The 21877-nt window shown below is 44.4% G+C and overlaps 1 protein-coding gene across 4 annotated transcripts in view; it reads right to left on the minus strand.

Annotated features, from left to right (window-relative positions):
- The window catches only part of DDX31 (DEAD-box helicase 31), a 50151-nt gene that overhangs the window by 5858 nt on the left and 22416 nt on the right, over positions 1-21877 (minus strand). For 2 of the 4 annotated variants that reach the window (XM_054220529.1, XM_054220528.1), the window contains 3 exons: positions 16938-17019; positions 10810-10921; positions 5075-5255 (listed from right to left, as the gene is read on the minus strand). In XM_054220529.1, the coding sequence (XP_054076504.1) occupies positions 5075-5255; positions 10810-10921; positions 16938-17019 (375 nt within the window). Of the gene's footprint in view, positions 1-5074; positions 5256-7775; positions 7858-10809; positions 10922-16937; positions 17020-21877 lie in introns of those variants that run through there. The other 2 variants (XM_054220530.1, XM_054220531.1) reach the window with 2 other exon arrangements.

Consider the following 21877-nt stretch of genomic DNA (forward strand, 5'->3'; position numbering starts at 1 on the left):
CAGAAAGAGACAAAAGCCCATAGCTTCACCTTCACTACCATCCCTTGGTCTTCAGCCTAGGCACCACTGGGGTGTGAGAACCTCCCAGGATTCTAGTTTCTGTCAGGCTCTTTCCCAGCCTAAGAAGAGAATGTATTTCAATCAGAGAGAGCTGATCATTTTTTCGGTGCGTACCAAACAGCACAGAGGTTTTCCAGCTCCACGTACAAGCTCACTCAAAGATGCAGCAAAGGCTCTGTGCTGCGGCTGTGGTGGAACAGGACAGCAATAAAGGGCGTTGCTGTATGCAGATAACAATCAGATGGATTTCACAATTATAAAACTTTAATTTTATAACAGGACTTTTTTATAACATCATGGCGTAGTAAGCAGGACTCATCTGTGTCCCTGAACTGCCTTTATGAAGAGTGATGGCAATGTTCCTTTTCACAGCAGCCGTGTCTCTTACCCTCATTTTTGGATCCGTTCGCACTCCAGTGCATGAATCCATGCTCTTACCTGAGCTGCAGTCTGGCTTTCTAGAGCAGACTGCTCAAAACTAGTGAAATTCCTAGTGGGCAGAATTCCAAACTTGCATTTTGACTAATTAAGTGATATTAGGAAAGCTGTAAATGGCACGCAAAAACTGGCAGGCAAACTGCTTCTAATGATTAGACAATTGCTGTGCAGAGACACCCAGCTGCAGCCGTGATTCGCAAGCCCTGTCAATAGAAGCATTAGTCTTTCCAAAATTGTCAATGCCAAGACATTCAAAAGTGGAATCAAGGATACGAGGTAGGATAGAAGGTAAAAGGCTACTAGCTTTCATCCAAAGGAGGCTGCTGCCCTCGCCGTACACAGAACACACAGGGCTACAAGGTGTATTCCCCAACAGGAGTCTAATTCTGTCTGACCACTAAATGCTGAAGAATGAATTCATACAATAATTTTGCAGCTAAAACCTTAAGGGCATGATGATATCCATATTCAGAGCAACGGCAGTGTAATAATGATGTAAATCAATCCCCTCAAACAACAGCACCCTGGATACCTTTTCTTGATCCCATTTTAGTTAAGAGTTAGACTTAAATTCTGAAGCATGAGGGGATTTTCACCTTAATTTTTATACTCATTTTTTGCACATGCTGTAGCAGCTATGAATATACATATACGCCTATGTAAAGTCAATCTTTCTGAGCATTTCTGGCATCAGAGACATCCTGTAGCAATGAGTTCCACAGAAACTACTGAACTTAAGGATTTATCTCTTTCTTTGTAATGGCATGAATTCATAAACCAGGCAAATTAAGTTGCAACTCCTCACTACAGTGAAACCCTTTGAGGACATACAACAGTCTTCCAGAGTGCAAAAGGAGAAAACGGACCATCCGTCGCCACAGAATCCCATAAAACCACACTGATCCAAAATGCAAAAGATTGATCAGCACAGGGATGCTTGGTGGAACGGCAATAGGTCTTCGTCAACTGCATTGTGAAGGAACCAAAAGACATGTCTATCTGGCATGTCAGCTACTTCCTGCGCATGCTGCTTCTCTGCAGTGAACGAAAGACAGTTAATCCCTCAATGGAAGAGGGATCAGCTTCCTTGCATCTACCCTCAGTAAAAGCACGAGCCCAGACACTTACTAAGCTGATGTACTGTAACTTAATACACAGTATCTGGTTCATGTGCTCATCTCTTACCTAAATACAGCATTTCAACTTTCCAAAAAATCACGAGCAATTATTTTTTAGTTTTCGGACTGGGTTTTGCAGGAACCACTACAGCTAAGGGGACAGTTGGTTTGCACAAAGAGGTTTAAAAAAATACATGAAAGTTTTACACGTGCACTCAGGAGGAGAGGGCTGCTTCCACATTTCAGCACTGAACCGTCGCACACCTGGCTGCTGCGTCCTCTTCTCTCACTTTCCCCAAGCAGGCTCTCTAAGGAGGTGCTAAGCACAAAAGAAGACTTCAAAAGAAATGAAAAGTTTTCTTTGTCCTCTTAAGGAAACGTTTAATGATTGCCTTTACCCCACTTTCAACCTGGACTGCCTGTTCTTTATTCTCTGGGCAGGTGCTGAGAGATGAGGCTTTAGTGAGCAGACTGACTAAAAACAAGTATCGGATGTTTGGAGACAATGTGTAATTCGACAACCAACACTCACGGTATCATGTGAGAAATATAATTAAAAAGATTGCTCTGTGACTATGCTGTTATCATTTCAAGCCTTGCGTTTTACAATTAAAAACCCTTTGTCTTCCAAATGGCAGGCTAAATTCTGCTTTCTGCTTTGTCAGTGTCAAATCAAAAGCACTATCTTGAATTCATGCTAGTGGAGACTGAATTTAAATCTACATTCACTCTTTCTTGAAACTATCCTATAAATACTAATATATCTGCTCTTTGGGGTTTTTTTGTTTTGTTGGTTGCTGGTTTTGGTTTGGGTTGTTTTTTTTTTTTTTTTTTTAAGCACCCACAGAGAAAGTTGATTAGAAAGTAGTTTCGCAGGCAAGAACAATTGTTGCATGTCACAACTTTGGCTATTTCTGCAGGGTCTTAACTTTCCAGATGCTCCCGAATTTGAAATCTGGAGCTTGAGCTGTGACAAACCCGTGCAAAGTCTGCCCACTTTCCCTGAGCTGCAATTATATGATCCACGTGCAAATGAGCTCTCGAATCACTCTCAGACCGTTTGTTCTAACACCTCCACATCCCCAACCCCACGCGTCCTGTGCGTAAACTACCTACTGGATCTTGAGCTTGCCTGTACTATAATAGGATGAAGACTTGGGGAGGAGGAACGCCGTCTAAGAGGTGCGTAACAAGAAAAAAAAGTAGCTCTAATAGAGTAGCAACATCATAGGAACAGAGAGAGGCATTGTTGCAGGCCAAGTAATCCTGTGACACGCTACTGTCAGTCATAGCTTGACACCCTGCTGGGCCAGCAAGACATCAAAGCCCACCCCATACCATCTTACATGCTCTTTATCAGCTAATCAGGCTATTCTTCCCGAAATAAAGCTCTGTTAAATCCCCTGCTCACAGGGGCATTCCCATCCTGTTGCCCATCTGCTGGTGAGGGTCAGCTGAAGCAGGAGGCAGATCAGTGGCCCGTCCCTGGTGGCTTCTCAAAGCAGGACAATGCTGTCTCCAACTTTTTATTTTAAAATCCCTTCCCCTTGCATTTTTTTTTTCTTCCAAGATATGTACATGTGCAAGAGATGCCACTAGCCCAGGAACAATTATGTGGATTAGTGCTTTAATTGCACAGCTAAGGTTTGTTAATGGAGTCTGCAGCAACAATTACATGGGAAGAGTCAGAACTGATACCAATAAAAGAAAAAAGACTTCGCTTCTTTGAATTATTGCAGTGATTTTCCAGGCAAGCCAGAAGCTGGTATTCTGCTGTTGAGCTAGGGAGGACAGCGAGACCTTAACATTGCTATCTCAAACGGGAGAATTATCTATCCTGTGGAAGGAACTCCAGGGAGCCAGGATGGGACACACTGAACACCTTCAGCTCCACTTCAAGCAGAGGAGAGGATTTGGGGCTCTGCACCTCCAGGAGCATCAGGGAGCCTCGGATTCCTCACACAGTACCCAGGAACAGCCCTGTCCACACACCAGACGGGACAGAGCTGTAACTCCAAGTTTGCTCCCAGACTTTTCTGGGAGAAATCCCACACAGAAATGCTTTTGCCAGAACTACTTAAGTCTACAGGCAGCAGAGCACAAGTTTGTTCATTCCTACCAACAGACCTGCCTTTTGATTTGGGCTTGGACTTACACAACTATGGTTGATCATTTAATTAATAACTCCGAAAATACACTGCAGTCCTCCCCCTTCCTTCAGGTACCAAGCTCACGTCTTAGGGAGAAGAAGTCCAAGCTGCAGCTGACCGTTCTAACAGGATGGACACAATTTGTCCCATGGCAAATCCAACAGCCAGGAAACTGCTGGTGCAACTGCAGGAGAAGGCCTACAAAAGACTGTCTGTCTAGTGTAGAAAGGGTGGAAAAAAGGTCAGGTCAAAAAAGGTCTTTATAGACAGTAAGACACATACTTTGCTCCCGATGCAGTCACACGAGCAAAGAGAGGGTGATGCGGTCAAAAAAGACAAGGCAGGAAGATTCTGAGATTATTTCTGTGCAGCAGATCGCAACAGGTGCAAGAAAGAAGAACTGGTATTTCTCAAGGCCAGGGAGGAAGAGACTGTCTTGTGAGGTAAACAGGCACTCAGTCAGTCAACTTCAAATTGGAGAAGCAAAAATGTTAATTTCTCTGCTATTTCCTCGACGGTTTTAGGGCAAAGAGTTGCTACTGCAGCTGATCCTGGGCCAGGGATCACAGCTGTCTGTAGGACCATGCAACTGGACGTGGGGATGAGAATGGAAAAAGTCTGGCAGCTTCTACTATGGAGGTGCTTGGCCACAACAACAGGACTGCTGCTGGAGCTCTAGCAACCAAGACCTGTGCAAGAAAGAGAACCACTCCAAAATACGTGGAGACTCCTGCTTTGCTCTGAACACTGCCTTATCCTTCAAGCTAGCTCTGGAGTGAAGCCTAAATAAATAAAAGTCAGGCTGCTTCTGTTCATAAGACTCACTGGAGCTGGTGTTTTCAAGTGCTTAGAAAGTGAAAAAGCTACAGCAAAACCCAGGCTGGCCTACGTAGGTGCATCCCCACACTTGGCAGCTTCCTTCAAAAAAAGAGTATCTTTATCAGAAGTAAAACTACAAAGTGAGCTGCTTGTTTGGTTTTGCTTTGTTTTTCTTAAATTGAGTTCCCACTCAAACGTTCCACCAAGTTGACTTAATAAGTGCAATTTTTAGTCTCTCTAAAGCCATTGGAAAAAGGGGAACGAAACGGCTCAGAGAGCAATGCAACCTAAGCCAATGGCTCAACATGATTTAGCCTCTCAGGAACAATCACACGTGACCTGCCCATGGCAGGGGGGTTCAACTAGATGATCTTTGAGGTCCCTTCCAAACCATTCTATGATTCATGGAGAACAAGAACCTTGGGGAGCAAAGCACACCATAGATTGTCATGTGGCATTCCTCGGCTCGAGAGCATCAAGTTGGCCTACCTTTTTGGTCTTGGTTTGGTTTTCTTCTTTGAGCCAGCAGTTGGAAGAGCGGTCAGGTTCTGGGGGGCATCTCTTAGGCCAAAGCTCTTGGCCACATGACCCAGGTGGAGAGATTTGATGTGGAAGATGTGCTTCAGGTTCCTGGGATACGTGGTATAGGCACAAAGGAAAGACTGCAGTGCTGAGGGGAGGAAAAAAAAAAAAAGAAAAAAGAAAAAAGAAAAGAGTGAATTCTGTTTGCTACTGCATTTTTTTATATATACGTATACATACACATGCTTAAAGATTCAGCTGTTCCAGCTGAAAGGACACTGGGCTCGTCCTTTGGGACACTTTCTGGTCAGCAGCTGGTAGAAAAGGTTGGTATGTTAGAACTCTGTGAAGGTTGTGTAGTACTAGTACAATCCCAAGAGGAGAAGGTAGGTGGTGGAGAAGTGTTAGGGACCAAAATAAAGCTACATGAAGTTGCACTAGGTTTGCCTCTTGCAAGGATGCCCCTTCTGCCGGAAAGGGTGATGTTTGTAGCACGTCTCACAAGAAGAATCATTGACACCAAATGGCAGCAGACAGAAGGAGGGAGGGAGGGAGGGAATAGAGACACAGGGACGAAGAGAGGGAAAGAGAAGCATGGAGGTGGCATAGGAAGACTCCTCTGATATTACAGTCCCAGTAGTCCATGCATTTTTTTTCACCAGTTACTCGCTAGTCCCTTATAAATATCCAAGAGCCAGATGGATTTCCTGACTCATCATCACACTGAGAAGAGAGCTCACTTTCTCAAAAGGGAAAAATAATAGAATTGCGTGCAAATTTCCCTTCACATCTTTATATTCCTGTAATGCCCTTCCCTCAGGGATCATTGCTCTAAAGACAATCATCCACTAATACGAACACTACCACTGTTCCTCCACGTACCCAGAACGTTAACTACACCCAGGCTGTCCTCGCTGCTATGGGGAATAGAGGGACTTTTAGTAAGGAAACTCCACAGCTCAGAAAACACCTCCCTTCAGTCCCCTGCTGCTCCTCTGCTTGCTAAACCTCCTGGGCCTCCCCAGCCCTGACTCCAACCACCACCTACATCCTTCTCTCCCCCTCAGCCCCCGACAGCAGCAAGCTCTAAACTCTAACCTCTCCTGCCCTTGCCTGTTGAGCCACCGGACCAGCAAGTTTGCCCACAGCTTATGTCTAATCTCTTGGCAGCAGCCGGAGATTGGAGTTTATGAACAGTAATAAAAATGTCATTTTAGCAGATCAGCTCCTGGAAGGACCCAGGGAATCCATCAAAGCTCTGTTTACTGAGTAAAGCGAACTCCTTTTCCCAATCGATGAGAAGAAAAGATTGAGTTTTTTGCACCTTCTTCCCAATTTCACAACGCTACTCTTTTAGAAGCATCTCAGCATCAAGAGACCTGTGTTTTCCCAAAAAGAGAATGCTAAATTCCAAATACCCCATCTCGGTGTCTCATCTGAAGGCCAACCCTCTGAGGGCTTATAAACCACCTCAAATGCTCTCAAAAACCCTATTCTGCTGCTTTTTTTTTTTCCATAAAGTTATCAGTCAAATTCACCTGCTATGAGAAGGTGTAACTCTTCAAAAGGAACAATACGCACTTGCTCCCGCTAAGAATTTGGTCCCGTTGGAGCTAATATAGCTGTCTTTCCCACAAGGTTTGAAATGGTTGATACTAAAGATCTGTTATTACGAAGGCTGAGCTCACCTTCCACAGTTCTTCAGATAGGAAAGGCTGCTGGTACCAACTCCCCAGATCAGAGTTAGAGAATCACAGCGTCAAAGGCCTCCCTCTTCCCAAAGTCCTGACAGACAACCACCAGATCCAGTCTTGACTTGGAGCGTGCAAAACAAGGGAGAGCTGTAAGATTCTAACCCAAAGCTGAACTAACAGCCCTGCCGCACCAGCAGGTCGAAACCTCCGCTCATGAAACTGTCTTACCTCCGAGGAGCTCAGAGCTGCCAATGTTCGTTACAGCACCCATGAGACTTAAATTAAGACCTTTGTGGGTGAGATTCATTTTTTTTAAATCTTTACTATCAGGTCTTTAGACCCGTCAGCGTTGCCAGGGTCTTGTTTTCCAGCTTTTATGTGCAATTATGGTGGCAAAATATTAAAAGCTTTTTTTTTCTTTTAAATTCAAATTCTTTTATAATTTTGTGATCAAAGAGATAGAGCTTTACAAAAACACAAGGAGACTGGTAACAGTGTTGGTCAGGCCATAATTCACATAAAGGGCACCTCATCTTAACGCCACAGGAGCAAACTGCCCGAGCTGTTACAGTTTTTGCCACACCAACATGAGTCTAAGGCAACACTTACTGGCCTGGGGGGCGAATTCAGCCTCGCGCTTGTGTAAGAGAGGGGATTTAGACGGGGCCTTTGCACCTGCGCATCCCCACTTTTCTATAGCAAGTGTAAGTGTGGAAAGTCAAGGGTGAAAAAAAGAATAGAGCTACATATGACAGAGGTTAGATAGGTTGGTTTGCTGGTTTTTTAAACAGGGGATAAGAGGGCAACGAGGTATGAAAGTGAGACAGGTGCCATAACCTGTTCACCATGCTCTCAGCTGGCAGACAGTTCCCAGCGCTTGCCCCTGAGCGCAACCTCAGCCACACGGCAGGATAAACCGGTGGAGGCATTTTGCCAGCGTATAGAGCATGTGGGAACGGGAAGGAAGAACGCACCAAAACCACCATGGATCCAAGTATCACGCCACAGCAGTGGGCTCCTGTAACTCTGCTGTCCCTCTCAACACACGGGTGGGTGCTGAGGACAGAAAGGATGAGGCAAAATGCTCAGTTATAAAAGGGAGTAGATTCAGATTATATATTAGGAAGAAATTCTTTGCTGTGAGGGTGGTGAGCCCCTGGCCCAGGGTGCCCAGAGAAGCTGTGGCTGCCCCATCCCTGGAGGGGTTCAAGGCCAGGTTGGACGGGGCTTGGAGCAACCTGGGCTGGTGGGAGGTGTCCCTGCCCAGGGCAGGGGGTGGCACTGGATGAGATCTTTAAGGTCCCTTCCAACCTGAACCATTCCATGATTCTATGATAAAATGGTGAAACACAGAGAAAAGCAGTTTGCTTCCTTCCCCTTTCTGTACCCGAGTGGCATGAAGGATCAGAGTCTCCTGAGCTCTACCTGTCCTCACAGCTCCAAAAGAGAGTACCTATCACCACACAACCCGTTGGATGAGAGTCCTCCATTTCCCAGAAGGGGCTCCACACTTCATGAGGATCTGTCCTTCAGGTAGCCGGGCCCAGCCGTACCCCTCCTCCCAGCCAGCTCACCGCTGATCAGTCAATCAAGTTTGAAGGGCAGCACCTTCACTGACCCATTTGATTTGAGTTTGGAAAACACGGGACCGAGAGGCAGAAGGGGTGAGTGGGCAGGGAGCCACTCGCCTTTTGAAAGCGGGCTGCAGTCAAAACACTGCTTATTAACATTGACTAGGTCAGAAAATGGGGAAAAAGAGAAAAAGAGAGAGAAACAAATGCATCTCTGGCACAGTTTCCAATTGATTGTCTGCCATGAAAGCAAAAGCCAGCTGCCGTGTTAATTATTCATGATGCCTGGCGCAGAGGGGAGGAAGAGGGGGCTTATGGAAGCCACTCATCAGTGGAACATTTGCATATGTAGATAGTGGAGTAGGAGAAAGAGGTGGAGTGCTCCTGTACAAGATAAATGGGATGCACAACATTTCAGCATTTTCTGTCCTCCTTGTCTGTGGATAAAGAAGTTATTAGTGCTGAGGGCAGCAACAAGTGTGTGTGGTGTGTATGTGTGCGCGCAGTGACATACGCTGTAGAGAGAGACCACAGAGGTTTTCTAAGTGTGACCAGAGCCATTCAGTTGTTCTCCCTGTCACAGTCATTTTAGGTTAGAAGTTCACATGGGGTATAAGGAATCCCAGGGGAGCAACAAGAAGCTCATCCATGCAGAATCAAGGATTTGATCAATTAGTCACATGCTTTGAGATTGTGGACTTAAAAGTGCAGCTATAAAAGTAATTACACCAGTCAAGCAGCACAACACACCTGAAAATGGGCGCAAGCAAGCTGCGTGTGTAGCGAGCCTCTAACACCGCCACTATAGAGGAAAGGCATTTTGAAACCCCGAGGAAAAAAATCAGCACTGCAACTGTCAGGGGTGTGCGTGAGAATCGGTACAGTGACATGCAGTGGTGGGGAGCAGAGCAAAGAGTGAAACAGTAGGATTTCAAATACCTCGCCCATCAGTATGGCCATGCGTCATTAAACGCACGCAGAGTAATCTGGGGTAAGCAGGCAGTTATAGTACGAGCTCTAGTCGTTCCGCTATGTCATCAACTAACACGTTAGTACATGGTACACACCCATTCAGAAAAAAACAGCACCTCTGACCTCTTGAACAATCACTTCTCATGATTCCAAACAATTTTAATGCTGAACTTAACTTCTATCTTGAGAACAGCCTCTCCTTACCCAGTTTCTGTGATGACATTGTACAGCTCAAAGGCAAATTTCCCCATTTGGTTTTGGGCTCCTTAGTATGTGATTTACATAGTTTAGGACGGCAGGTGTATATATAATGGTAAACAGAAATGACATAGATCATTAAAACTCATCTCAAGACCCCTCTCATCCAAACCTAACTGGAAACATTGCAGAACTGAAATCAGCAGGACTTCTACGCAAGCTTAGACAGCAGGATTTGACTCGGAGCAAACTGACAAATGAGGTGAAAAAGAAAACGATCCAGAAGGGAGATATGTGGGGAGAGGAGACAAAAAAAAGGGGAAAGGCTCTAGTCCTATATATTGTAAGCAAGAGCGATTTAGTCTCTTGCATAAAGAGCTTGCATTTTGTGGACTCGTCTCAATATTTAATAACCAAATTCCAAGTAATTGTCAAGGACCTGTGGAGCCTGACTTCCCACATTGCCCTTAGAACAGCCATTCAGTTTTCAGGTGCACCCAGATCAGCCTTATTGGGCATCAGAACTGTAGGTAGAAGAGTGATGCCTACGTTGCACCACCTTTCTGGCTCCTCTCAGGAGACTGTTTAGTGTTTTTCATCCCTGGCAAGTTTTTAAACTTTCCCCCAAATCCACCTTCCTTTGGATTTTCCAAACTGAGAAGCAGAAGCAAAGAGCTTCTTGTACTGCTCAGGGACAACTGCTGTGCATCCTGCTTGGCAAAGATGGGAGACCAAATCCCAGATTTGCACCTAGCTACACTTATTATTAAATCCATCCCAGTTTTTCTTATTCCTGTCTTTTTGAGTAGTTGCCCTCTCTCTCATTTTTCTCCCATCCCAAGCAACAACCTCCAGTCTAAGATCCTTGCCTGTTAAGAGTTGCTCCCAAGGCATCCCGTCCTACATTCATCCCTGGTGTAAACTGAAAGCATCTAACGGGTATTGCACCAGGATGCGGGTAGGCAGGTCACCCATGACCTTCCCAGCAGAACACACATCAGCTATTCGCTCATGCGATTCGGTCAGAGCCCTTGGATGTAAATCCTATCAAAAGCCAAGATTAAACCTCATTTGCACGTAATATGGGAATGCAAGAAATTAACATTTAATATCATCACAAAGCCTTCTGGGCCCACCTCAACCCCCTACAGAGCCCAATGGCCCCAAAATGTTTCTTCCAGGCCTTTTCCTGAAGCTCTCCGCCAGAAGAAAACCTTGGCAGCTTCTGTGAGTCCTTCTGGAATAAACTGAAAAGAAACACACTGACCTTTCTTTGCCCACCGGACAGTCCCCTCATTGGAGTGAACGTAATTTTCAAATTTCGTCTGCAAGATCGTGGCCCGCTCCCGGACCTCCTGAGGGTCTGTGCCACAGGATTTCTGCAAGGGCGGTGGGAGGATTAGAGGAAAGAGAGAATTTGAGTCAGGAATAATGAAGCAGTTTACAATAGATTTAATAACAGTAAAATCACACAGTAACCACCCAGGGGCCAACAAAGGTAATCCTCTCAATATTACTAGAGAAAAAAAAATATAGATAAAGATGTTAAAGTCAAAGCAGCCAGTGAGCGCTGTGTGGTGAGGAGAGCAAATCAGTTTTAATTTTGTGTTTTCTAACATCTATCATGTTATCTTCCCCCCCCCCCCCCCCCCCCCCCGTTTTTTTTTCCTCTTTCCCCAGATTCAACAGCTCAGATACCCCTGCTTATTTCTACTGGAGTTATTTGGGATAACTCCCCCCAGACTCTCTACACGAACAGTTTTAGACTGATGTTGCAAGTTCCCTTGTGCAGGTCACCAAAACACCTGGTCTGTTCTAGGCACGCGTGGGGCAGGAGAGCTACATTCATCCCCAAGCTCCAGAGAATGGACCAAATTCAGCACCTGTGAACAAAGCCAACTAAATGAACTTCTCACTATTGATGCCTACATGAAGTTCTCCCGCTGTCAACAAGTCGTACTTAACTGTAACTGCCATCACGCGGTTCCTCCAGAATAACACAAGTCCCTTCCATCAAAGACATGGCAGAAGAAACTTTCTTAGACCAAAAGGGCAATTTTGCATGTGCTCAAGCTTTCTCAGGATGCAGTTAAGGAAATGTAACGCAAACGCTCCTGGGAGCAAGCTGTAACTGGGAGGAGAAAAGAGGCTGTCTCTCTCCCTCTGAAGTACCCAGGCAGAGAAAGGAAATGTGGACCAGAAAACAAGAGAATTTTTGATGGAAAGTTGACAGCAAAGCGCAAAGCCAAGAATCCATGGATGTGAACCTCTCCCAAGAAAGGACCACTGTTCTCAAAAGCTACTCGGACAGGAACCAGCATCCAAGCCTAAAAGTGCCAGATCCAAGGCAGTAACTTGATACTGATCAACCCCCTTATCGGACCAGGGCTGACTGAAAACAAACATCCAGCTCCCAGGACTCTGTACTAGGCCTGTGCCAAGGCCACAATCCTGTTGTTCCTCCCTGGTAGATTTGCATGCTAATGCCGTAGGAGCCTCCTTCCCTCGCAGCTACGAGCATCACCTCTGCGCTGCTGCCAGTCCAGGGGAACGGTATCACACTGACACTGCGAACCCCAGCCATGGTGGAAGCCAGGCAATGCTGCTGGCACCCTACACAAAATGTGCTGTTGACCCAGATCTGCCACTCCACAGCCTAACAGCAAATCTGCCCAGAGACGGACCCCAAACGCAGTCTAAATTCCCTGCACAGTGCCCTCTTTTGAACTCAGGATCCCACAGCTTCCAGCCATTGGGTTATTCTTCAGCAAAGCAGATACAGGGACTAGAGCTCCTGCTCGCTCACCACCTGGAATCACTGTCCATCTGCATCTCCAGCAAAGACAACGGTGGGTATTTTAAGGCTAGGTGAAGAGTCTCCCAGATTTCTGGTCTCTGCTATCTGTCTCCCAATCCACTCAAGAAAGACAGCACAGCCCGTTTCACAGCCGCCTTTTCGTTTGACTTAACGTGCACCTATTGATCAGCTGAGACAGTCTCCAGTCGAGGGGCCTCTGTAAAGGTTTAACACACTACAAGTGGAGCTGCCTCCCCGAAGTGGACACTCGTCGCTGGGACTAACAAGTTTCCATTGACGTGAAACATAAAACTTTCTCCCCCCGCCTGCTCCTCCTCGCCCCCATCACTTTTCTTTTGTTAAGCCTCCTGGCAGCACAAAGTGTCACCTTCCCAGCGTTTTTTAATATGAATGTGAAATTAGTGAGGTTTGCCCTTTCCCCTGGCGGACAGAATCCTCTGTTATTAAAAAGTAAAGCACTTTAATAATGAAAACTTTTTCTCTTTTTCCTGTGTTTTAACTGTTTAAAATTAATGAGAAGGGCATAACGGTTGTCAAAGCGATATTGAAAGCCGGGTAGCCAGGACCGAATAAGCACGAAAATCCCTCCAGAGTGTTAAATAAACAGTGCTTCAGCCCCCTCTGAATCCCTCTGTTGGTTATTGTATACATTCTGTAACAGCACTCAGAATAGATCTGAGCACCGGGGAGGCAGAAAGGTTTCAGAATTCCAATAAAGGCCTCAAATTAAAGACAGCCTGGTGCGAATTCCAGGAGAAAATTAAAGAGACCTCAAGCTTAAGTGACAGGTGACTTGCTTCTGTGTCACAACTGTCAGGGGATTTAGTGATAATATGGCAATATATTACAAAGGACTTTTCTTATTCCCCCCTTTAGGTTTCAAAATGAGGCATCTCTTCTTCCTGGTGCTGGGGGAAAAAAAAAAAAAAGTAAGACAAAAATGAGGGATAAAAAACTAGGTGCATAATTTCCAAAGTGTGAGGTCAGTCCAAGAGAAATAAATGAAAAAAAGCAAATGGCAGGAAATATAATGTACTCAGAAAACAGCTTCTCCCCTCCTCCCACCTCCACCTTGTCTTTTATCCGCTTCAGCCCCTTGAGACAGATCTCATTTTAAAATTGCCCCCTAATGGGCATGAAAAAAAAAATATCTGTGTTTGATTCCTGCCTTCCAGAGAGGTTCATCTTAAAAAAAAAATAAATAAAAAATAATTAAAGAAATCTAAATTTAAAACTGACTCAGAGCCAAACTGTGAAAATAAAACCTGCACATCATGTGAGTGCCTGGACAGATCAAATAAAGCAGTGCCACTGGAAGCGCATTGGAAGCCATCCTGTACGCACTAGTCACACAAGCAAGCTTTAATCTTGCTCGTATCCTGGTTCGGATGAACAGGACAATTAATTTGAGACCTTACACATTTTTCCAAGACCCAAAAGATAAAAGCCTACCCCAGAGGTTTGCCTGATCTACTCTCCACCTGGATGAATGTGTTACACGTGTTAAGTAAGAAGCATTATTGCCATTATGGAGAAATAGTGGGACAGGGGAACTTTTTCTACCTTGTGTTTGCTTAGAGTTAGAGCCTGTTCTGGCAGATCCCTAACCACGAGCATAACGACCGTGATCAGGAACAACATCTATAGGCTAAAAGAAGAAATGGCCCTAGTTACAGTGTTATTTAACCGGTTTCAAGACATCAGGGGGACTCCTCCAACCACCAACTACACCAGGAAAAGATGTTCAGAAGAAAGAAACTTTTGATTATAAAGACTGCAGCTTTTAGGTTTGACAGGATGGGATAAGCCCTGAAAGCCTCTGATTTCATTAAGAGAATATGTTAATGGGAGAAGGGATTGAAACACAATAAAACTAGACTGAGGCACAAAAGTTCTTTCTTAAAACAGTACCAAAAAAAAAGGAAGGAAAAAAAAAGACACCAAAAACCCAGGCTGTAACATGTCCTGCTTCCATTATACTTCAAAACAAAATGAAGGATTTTGTTTTAATAACAACTTTTTACTAACCTCCACACACCTTCTCTAGAACTCACCAAGTCCCCCTGCCCCCCTCCATAAAAGTTGAAAGATCAAATTTATTCTCTTTGTAGGCAGGTGAACATTCACACACCCAGACATAGCCACATATATATTTTATACACCTAAATATAAAATATACATTTTACAGGCTCTTCAGCTTGCTCCCTGGCTGCACACAGAAGCCCAAAAAATACATGTTCCAACGTGGTACTTATAATGGACTTCAGTTGAGGCATTGAGAACCGAAGAGCTTTATAATGAGGTTGCTGTGTGCACGACTGTAATATATACATGCCTCAATGCATGCAGAGCTGGTAAGCAAAGCTCACGCTCTCTCGAATGGCAACATCACAAACGGACCAGGTTCAGCCCCTCATAACAAGTCCTCAAGCACTCTCTGTCCTCTGCAACGTCCCATAGCATTCCCAGCTTATTGTACCATCTTTACGGCCAACTTAAAGAATTTAACAGAGATTAACCCTCCTCAAAAGTTGGAAACATGCCCCTGCAGCTTCTGAGAACTCAGTGCAGACCACTTCTAGAGCCTCCGATGGCAATAAAATACAAAGCTAACAAACAGAATGAATCCTTGATTGCATTTAAGGTATTTTTCAGTTCCTGAAGAAGCCTATTTGATACTGACAGGACTATTCCATCCCCATTAAATGGTATAGAATTTTTTCCATGAAGAGAAACTCTATTTCTCAGTCCCAGTCCTTTCAGATTCCGAGTCATACAAAAATAGGTTATTCTGTATTTATAAGTCCCTGCAGCAGATTCAGACCATCCTACGGCCAGAGCAGATATATCTCAGCCCCAGTGAAGTCAACAGCAAAATCCCGTTCACTTTGATGGCAGAGGGAAGAGAGGGAAGAGAGGGAAGAGAAGAATTCAATCCCACCTTTGACTGCAAGAGAAAGGGACCAGCTCCTTCTGTACACGTACTCACGTACAGCGCCTGGCACGTTCGGGCAGCGCTGCTGAGCGGAAAACAGAGGAACAGCTACCTTCAAATACGGTTGGAGTTTTTATTTTTTGGAAGGAAAGGGACAAAGACAAAGGAGGAGCATTTAGAATATTCTGTGCTTAAATGTGTAGAGTGTTTTACAATTTGAAAGCACAGTAGAAATACCAATTTGATCAGTTCTGGCAGCAAACAGGCCTGTTAGCTTTCTGTTGCTGTTCCAAAGGCAAGGATACAAAGGCACGGAGATGTTTAGGTGAGAATTTTCAAAATGTATCAATGATTTTGAACCTCTGCAAGTACTGGGCTCTGACAGTCAACAACATTCAGCGGGCATTTTCTCCTCCCACTTTTCAAAAGTCCAATCATAATTTCATAGAAAAAACACGCTCTCTTTTTTGCCCACTTTCCGTGAAGTAACATTTGTCCTCAAGCCCAGAATAGACAATATTCAATCCCACATCGGCAACCAATGCAAAGTGCAATTTCTGCATAAATGTAATTGTTGAAAAACTCTCCAAAGGAAACCCGAAGTTACCTGCCTGTAAGCACATTCGGGAGAAAAGGAAAGTATTTATACACAGAAGAACTATTTAAAATAAAATCTGCATTAACAAAGCGCCACTAAAGTTACACATTTTTGCTGAATAAGTTAAGAGGTCGTATCCTAGGCACGCTCCAGACATTTAAAATAGAGGCATTACAGGCTGATTGCAGTGAAAAACCGTGCAGCGGTGGGAAAGAGCTTTAAATAGAGCTGTATCTCAGATGAGCCACAGATCTGGCTTCCTGTGAAATATAGGGCACGTAGGAAAACTGAACATCTTTCAAAAGCATGTTTACCAAGAACACCACAGTTCGTAGCAGTCATTCACAGGAAGCGAGAAGGCTCATACATGTATAACAGAAAGAACGAGCAGGCAAAACAGCAACAAGAGAGGAAAAAAAAAAGCATGCTGCATCACGCTTGACGCATTCTTGACTTCCATTCAAAATGAGCTTTCTTGGAGGATTTAATTCACCAGAATGCAGAAACACTCGAGACATCAATTGGAAATGACTGAATTCTGTGAATTAGCAACTTGAAGGCAGATCCGAAGCTTGCCAGAGTCAATGAAAAGGTGCCTGTCAACCCAGTGAGCTTTGGTTTGGGCTCCAAGTAAATACAGATGATAAAAAAAAAAGCCCTAAGTAACACATCACCAAATACATTTTCCTTATTCCTTCAGAGAAGTTTTGTGTCGTTTGTGATCGCCAGCAGTATTTAGTGCAGAAAAGCCAAGGAGAACAGAAATATTGTTGGGGGAAAAAACACAAAGTTTTTGACGCCAGAAACCTTTACTGTCTGTTACAAAAATATTTGCTGAAGATTTAGAAGTGACCGCTTTTTGGGGACAAGAGTTTAAAGATTGGACAATTGTGATATAAGGCAGTTCTATAATTACTTGCATTGCCTGACATCAGGTATATACCAACCCTTGTATTGTGAAGACAGAAGCTAAGGGAGGAATACTTAGGATGTTTAGCTGGTAAATGAAAACTGGAGCAATTCCACATCAGCAGAATAACTCACCTTGCTTCTTGGTCTGTGCAATTTGAAGCGATCATCTTTCATCAGGCTGGATAACACCTTCTCCATCTTTATCTCTGAAACACTGAAGCAACAAAGACAAAAAATTACCCATTTTTCCTACTTTTCAAATATAGAGTGTAACAAGCCTCAGGCTGATAACAGATAGCAAAAAGATTGAGATTTACACATTCAACTTAAGAATTTATCCCTGAAATACATGAGGCCTCATCCCAGACGCTCACTCAGCAACCCTAGAAGTGTAACTACGGTAAAATCTCAACCCCAGCTGAACTGGTACTTTCACTGGTAGAGACACAATTTTACCCACAATCTTGTCGCCGTTACAAGTCACCACCACACACTCCAACTCTAACACAGCATCAAAATAACTGAGGGTCAGCTTTCATTTCACTGAAAGTCTCCTCGGTTCTCAACCAGATCAGGTAGATCAATCAGGTAGATTAAAGAAAAATGTTAGGCTTTTAATTATATTTCTGTTGTTTTCATAATTTTTCTTTCCTTGCATTGAAAAGCACCAAGACAACTGGGAAGCATTTCGTTACGTTTTCCAGCAAAAGAGACTCAAAACACAGTTGATGCAGCTCCTAACATTAATGCTTCTTGTAGAGCTTAACAACTACAAACAACAGCATCTGTAACCTCCACTTTGAACCCACAGGGTGCCAAACATTTTATTGTACGTTAGGTGCCACGGGCAGGGAGCAGAAGGCGTCTGCCTTCCTTTGCTTGTGCAAGCGTGAGCAAGAGACTGAGACACACACACACAGGCTGGAAAGATGCGCTCTTCTTTTGCTGCTTCTACCCCTTGTCTCTCACCACAATTTAACACAATTTAACTCTGGAATCAGAGACATTGCTCAACCCTCATTCAAAGGAACTAATTGCCTTGATGTTTATACACATTTTTTCCACCCAACTATGCTCCCCAAACTAAAGAGCTAAAACTAAAGCTGTGTAAAGACACAGCTCCTTCCTTTCACAGTGACTGGGCTTCAGAGGGTAACAACAGGATCCCAAGGAACTTTTCCTATCAAGCGAACTCTCCCGCAGCTTCCTTCCCTCTGGACACATCACTGCTCTTTCCCACAAGATCTTACATCATTCCAACTTCTTGCTAAGTTTCTTGGGTCAAAGCTCAGAGAGATGCTTCCTGACGGATACACTCACCCTTCAATTCATTTATAGCTTCAAAAGCCACCTCTGTCACCAAATAGACGGCTTGATTCCCTTCCTCATTCTGAGAACTCACCTTCCCTCTCATTTGAAGTGTAACGCCAAAGCCCGGCCCGTTAGGGACCCCATAGCATTTTATTTTTTTTTTAAATACAGGAGACTCAGTCAGCTGTCCTAGCCAGGCTTCACACTGGGCATTTATTTTCATTCTGTCAACTCACGTTCCTCCTGTAGATTCAACCAGATGATTTATTCTCCTGTCCTGCTTGCGAGACACTGCTGGGCCCAGATCCTGGAAACGCTTACCAACCTGCTTCATTTTAAAGCGAGCGCTCCTACTTAGAGGTGCATTTACAGAAGGCTACAAATTCTCCTCCTCTTTAACACTGTCTTGCAGGGCACATGCACGCCAGGTGACACAATACAGGAACAGCTGGGCAGCTCCAGGCCATTAATATTACAGCTGCATCCAAACTGGGTCCCATGTCCAAGGGAATTACTCAGATGATAAAAGCTGAAGTTTGTGGGCCCAAATTTTCAGCAATGGGCAAAGGTCATCTCTAAAAAAGAGATTATTTTCCTTTTTATACCAGAATAAATCATAAATACTGCATGGAAGCCAAGGAGTTCATTTGGGGTTATATCAGTCTAAGGCAGAGAGAAATCTAGGCGGTCCAACAGCTCTCAGACTCCTGAATCTCAGATGGTCAGAAAGAGGTATGCGGTTTCCGAAGGAAGCGCTGCTGATATTCTTTTAGTGTAGAAAGAAATTATAATAAGGACACTCCTTTTCTCTTCACTCAAAGACCTCTAAATGCAAATGCCTGGCTGGAGGAACAGATGAGTCTTTGCCATACCGTGTAACAGGATACCGTGATCCTCGCCCCTTCCCCAGTCCTTCCCAGTTAAAGCAAGAAATACCTTCACTTTTGCAACCTGCCTTTTCAACCTCGGCCAGCTCACCTCCGCAACATAAGGAAAGGAAAAGAGACGGTCCAGAGAAACAGCCATCCAGCTGGGAAGGTACAGGCCAGCGTGGCCATACGATGTCCTATATGGGAGACAACCCCATCGCTGTGCAGCTGGGACTCCCGCTGTAGCGGATTCCTCCACAGAGGACACAGAGAGAGACAGGCGGGGGAGTGACGGGGGAGAAAGGGAAACGGAGCATAAAAAGACAACTGAGGGTTCCTCTGTTTGTTTTTGAAAAGTCTAACAGTAAATTAAAACATAAATAGCAACCACTTAAGCGAGAGAAAAGTATACCACCCCATCTCCCCCCCCGCCAAAGGTTGCTTTGACACCGCTATGAATGAAAACGTCAAACCTTTGACATTGATTTGTCTGAGATGTCACCCCCTCTCCCATCCTCCTCCCGCCTGGCGCGCCGCCAGCCCGCAGCCTAACAGATACATGAACCTGGTTCCCAGCGGGGAGTATCGTGTGAGGGGAGCAGGGGAGGGGGGGCAAGCACAAGCGGGGAGAAGGGAGAGAAATGACTCGTGCCTTCACGCTGATGCGTTTTCCTTTATAAATTAGTTAGGCCGCCGTTAGGAGATAAAGAAATTATCTGATAGCTGTCGAGGCAGGTGCTGCTAGATTGCAGTTGAAGGCACTAAAAGAGACATAAGGAGGAAAAAAAAAAGTGAACCTCACTGACTTTCTTCTGCTTCTTGCCTCCTCCCTTTGAAGGAAAATCTGTTAGTTACGCTTAGAGCTGAGACAGAACATTTTCGAATCTAACATTAAAAAAAAAAAGAAAAAAACAAAAAAGAAAGAGGAAGTGTACAGAAAACATGAGCGTGCATGTGCACACACACACATTTACAGTTCGGTAGAAAAACCACAACTTCAAGCCAAATAAAGACCGAAAAGTAAGTTGCAGAGAGGTGTGCAGCTTCCTTGAGCCCCAACGGGAATTACTGATCTCAGCAGAGCCAAAGTGAGATCGTTTTGGCAAAGGCTAACGCTGCCTTTCCACACTGGAAGCCAAGGAGAGGCTTCAGGTACCGGTGAAAATTAATTGCAAGCGATTTCCAATTTCAAAGGCAGTCATCCCTAATTCCGAAGTGAATTTTCATCCAGGAACAAAGCCACGTCTGCTCTCATTACTTCCGACGCTCAACATTTCTGGACTTACTCCCATGCATGCTGGGGTGGGTGGAGGGGCTTAAGAAAAACTCTGGGTCGGATCCTCATCTACTGTACAATCAACATGGCACCGCGCATTTACACCAGCTGAAGACTGCGGGGACCCGTCTCATGCTTTGTCTTCTTAGAAATACATATTTTATGAAGTATTTACATTTCAATAAACCCAGCGGGAATTTCATTTTAAAAAGAAAAAAAAATTTAAAAAAAATTCACAACACACACTCATCCCCAACAAAAAGCAAGAGATTTAAAAATTAAGCAAAGAATAAAAAAATGCAAACTCCAGTAACTTGTGCGGTCCAAGGCAAAAGCTACAAAGACGTAGGATAAAGAAACAAAAATTATCCGTGCTTAAGAGGATCGGTGACAGTCCAACACATGCTGTCTTTCGCCCTCACACTGAATTAAATTGTCAGGATTATCACCATAATGCTCTGTTTATGAAGGGTAACGGCAATTTGTGCTGATGGCACTTGCTGCCTTTAGCTTCAAGCTGCCTTCCTGCATCTTCTCTGTAATTCATCAGCTCTCTTTTCTATCCCGTTGCCCCTTCTCACACCATGCGCTCCTATGTAGGAAGAGCGGAGGACACATGACTGCAAACGGGCCGAATCGCCCACCCATGCCAATTAGACACTCATTTTCTTCCATCTGAAGACAGGGATCAAGGACGGCAGATTACACTCCTTTTTTGGCAAGTCCCTTATCTGCAGGGCAGCCCGTTTCATGAAGAACATAAAACAAACAAACAAGAAAAGACAATCCCCAGAGTTGTTTGGCTCTACTCATTTGAGAAGTGGAGAAAAAAAAAAATAATTCACATAAACCTCCCTCTGCTCATTCAGCAGAGTCTTCTACAGGCTCCTGAAGAACAGTGGCCAGCCCAACAACAGGTCTCCTTAGCAGATCTAATTAGCAGCGTGAGTGATACTGCTCCTTAAACTTGCTAAAAAACAACAGAATCGGATAAGAACATTAACATTTAAAATAAAAAAAAAAAGGGGGAAATTTCCCTCTCCTTCCTCCAACACTTCCAAAAATATGAAATAGAAAAATAGAACTTTCCACTTGGAGTTAAAAATTCACAATTATGTGGGATTTCACCTTTAAATGTCAGTGCTGTTTGTTACATGAAAAAAACCCCTGTCAGCTTAGCCCTCCATGTCTTGCTGGTGTCTGCTTAATAGATAGTTACCTGGGATGATGGATGGCTCTTTGTTAGACCACTAAATGGCTCACAGCCTAGAATAAGCCTGTATTTACTGCCAACATTTGTTTGTTTCAAGGATGCAAAAACCAAATTCGACTCCAAGTAGCTCCACCCGACATAAACACAAGAAATAAAAGAGAACTAATTTGTGCCTGAGTTTACAGGGCTCCATCAACACTAGTACAACACTAAAGGGACTCTACTCGGCTGCTGTTCTGAAGCACCGGGAGGCAGCAGTGCAGGGAGCAAGGGGAGGCACAGAGATCCAGCTGACTGCTGAGGAGGCTGGAGACCTGAGAGCGCTCCTGACTAGCAATGCTGAGCAGCAAGTTGTGTTTTTATCCACAAAAGGACTGTCGTGCAAACAGAACCGGAGTAAATT

Source organism: Rissa tridactyla, chromosome 14 (genome assembly GCF_028500815.1).
Source record: "Rissa tridactyla isolate bRisTri1 chromosome 14, bRisTri1.patW.cur.20221130, whole genome shotgun sequence".
Lineage (NCBI taxonomy): Eukaryota > Metazoa > Chordata > Aves > Charadriiformes > Laridae > Rissa > Rissa tridactyla.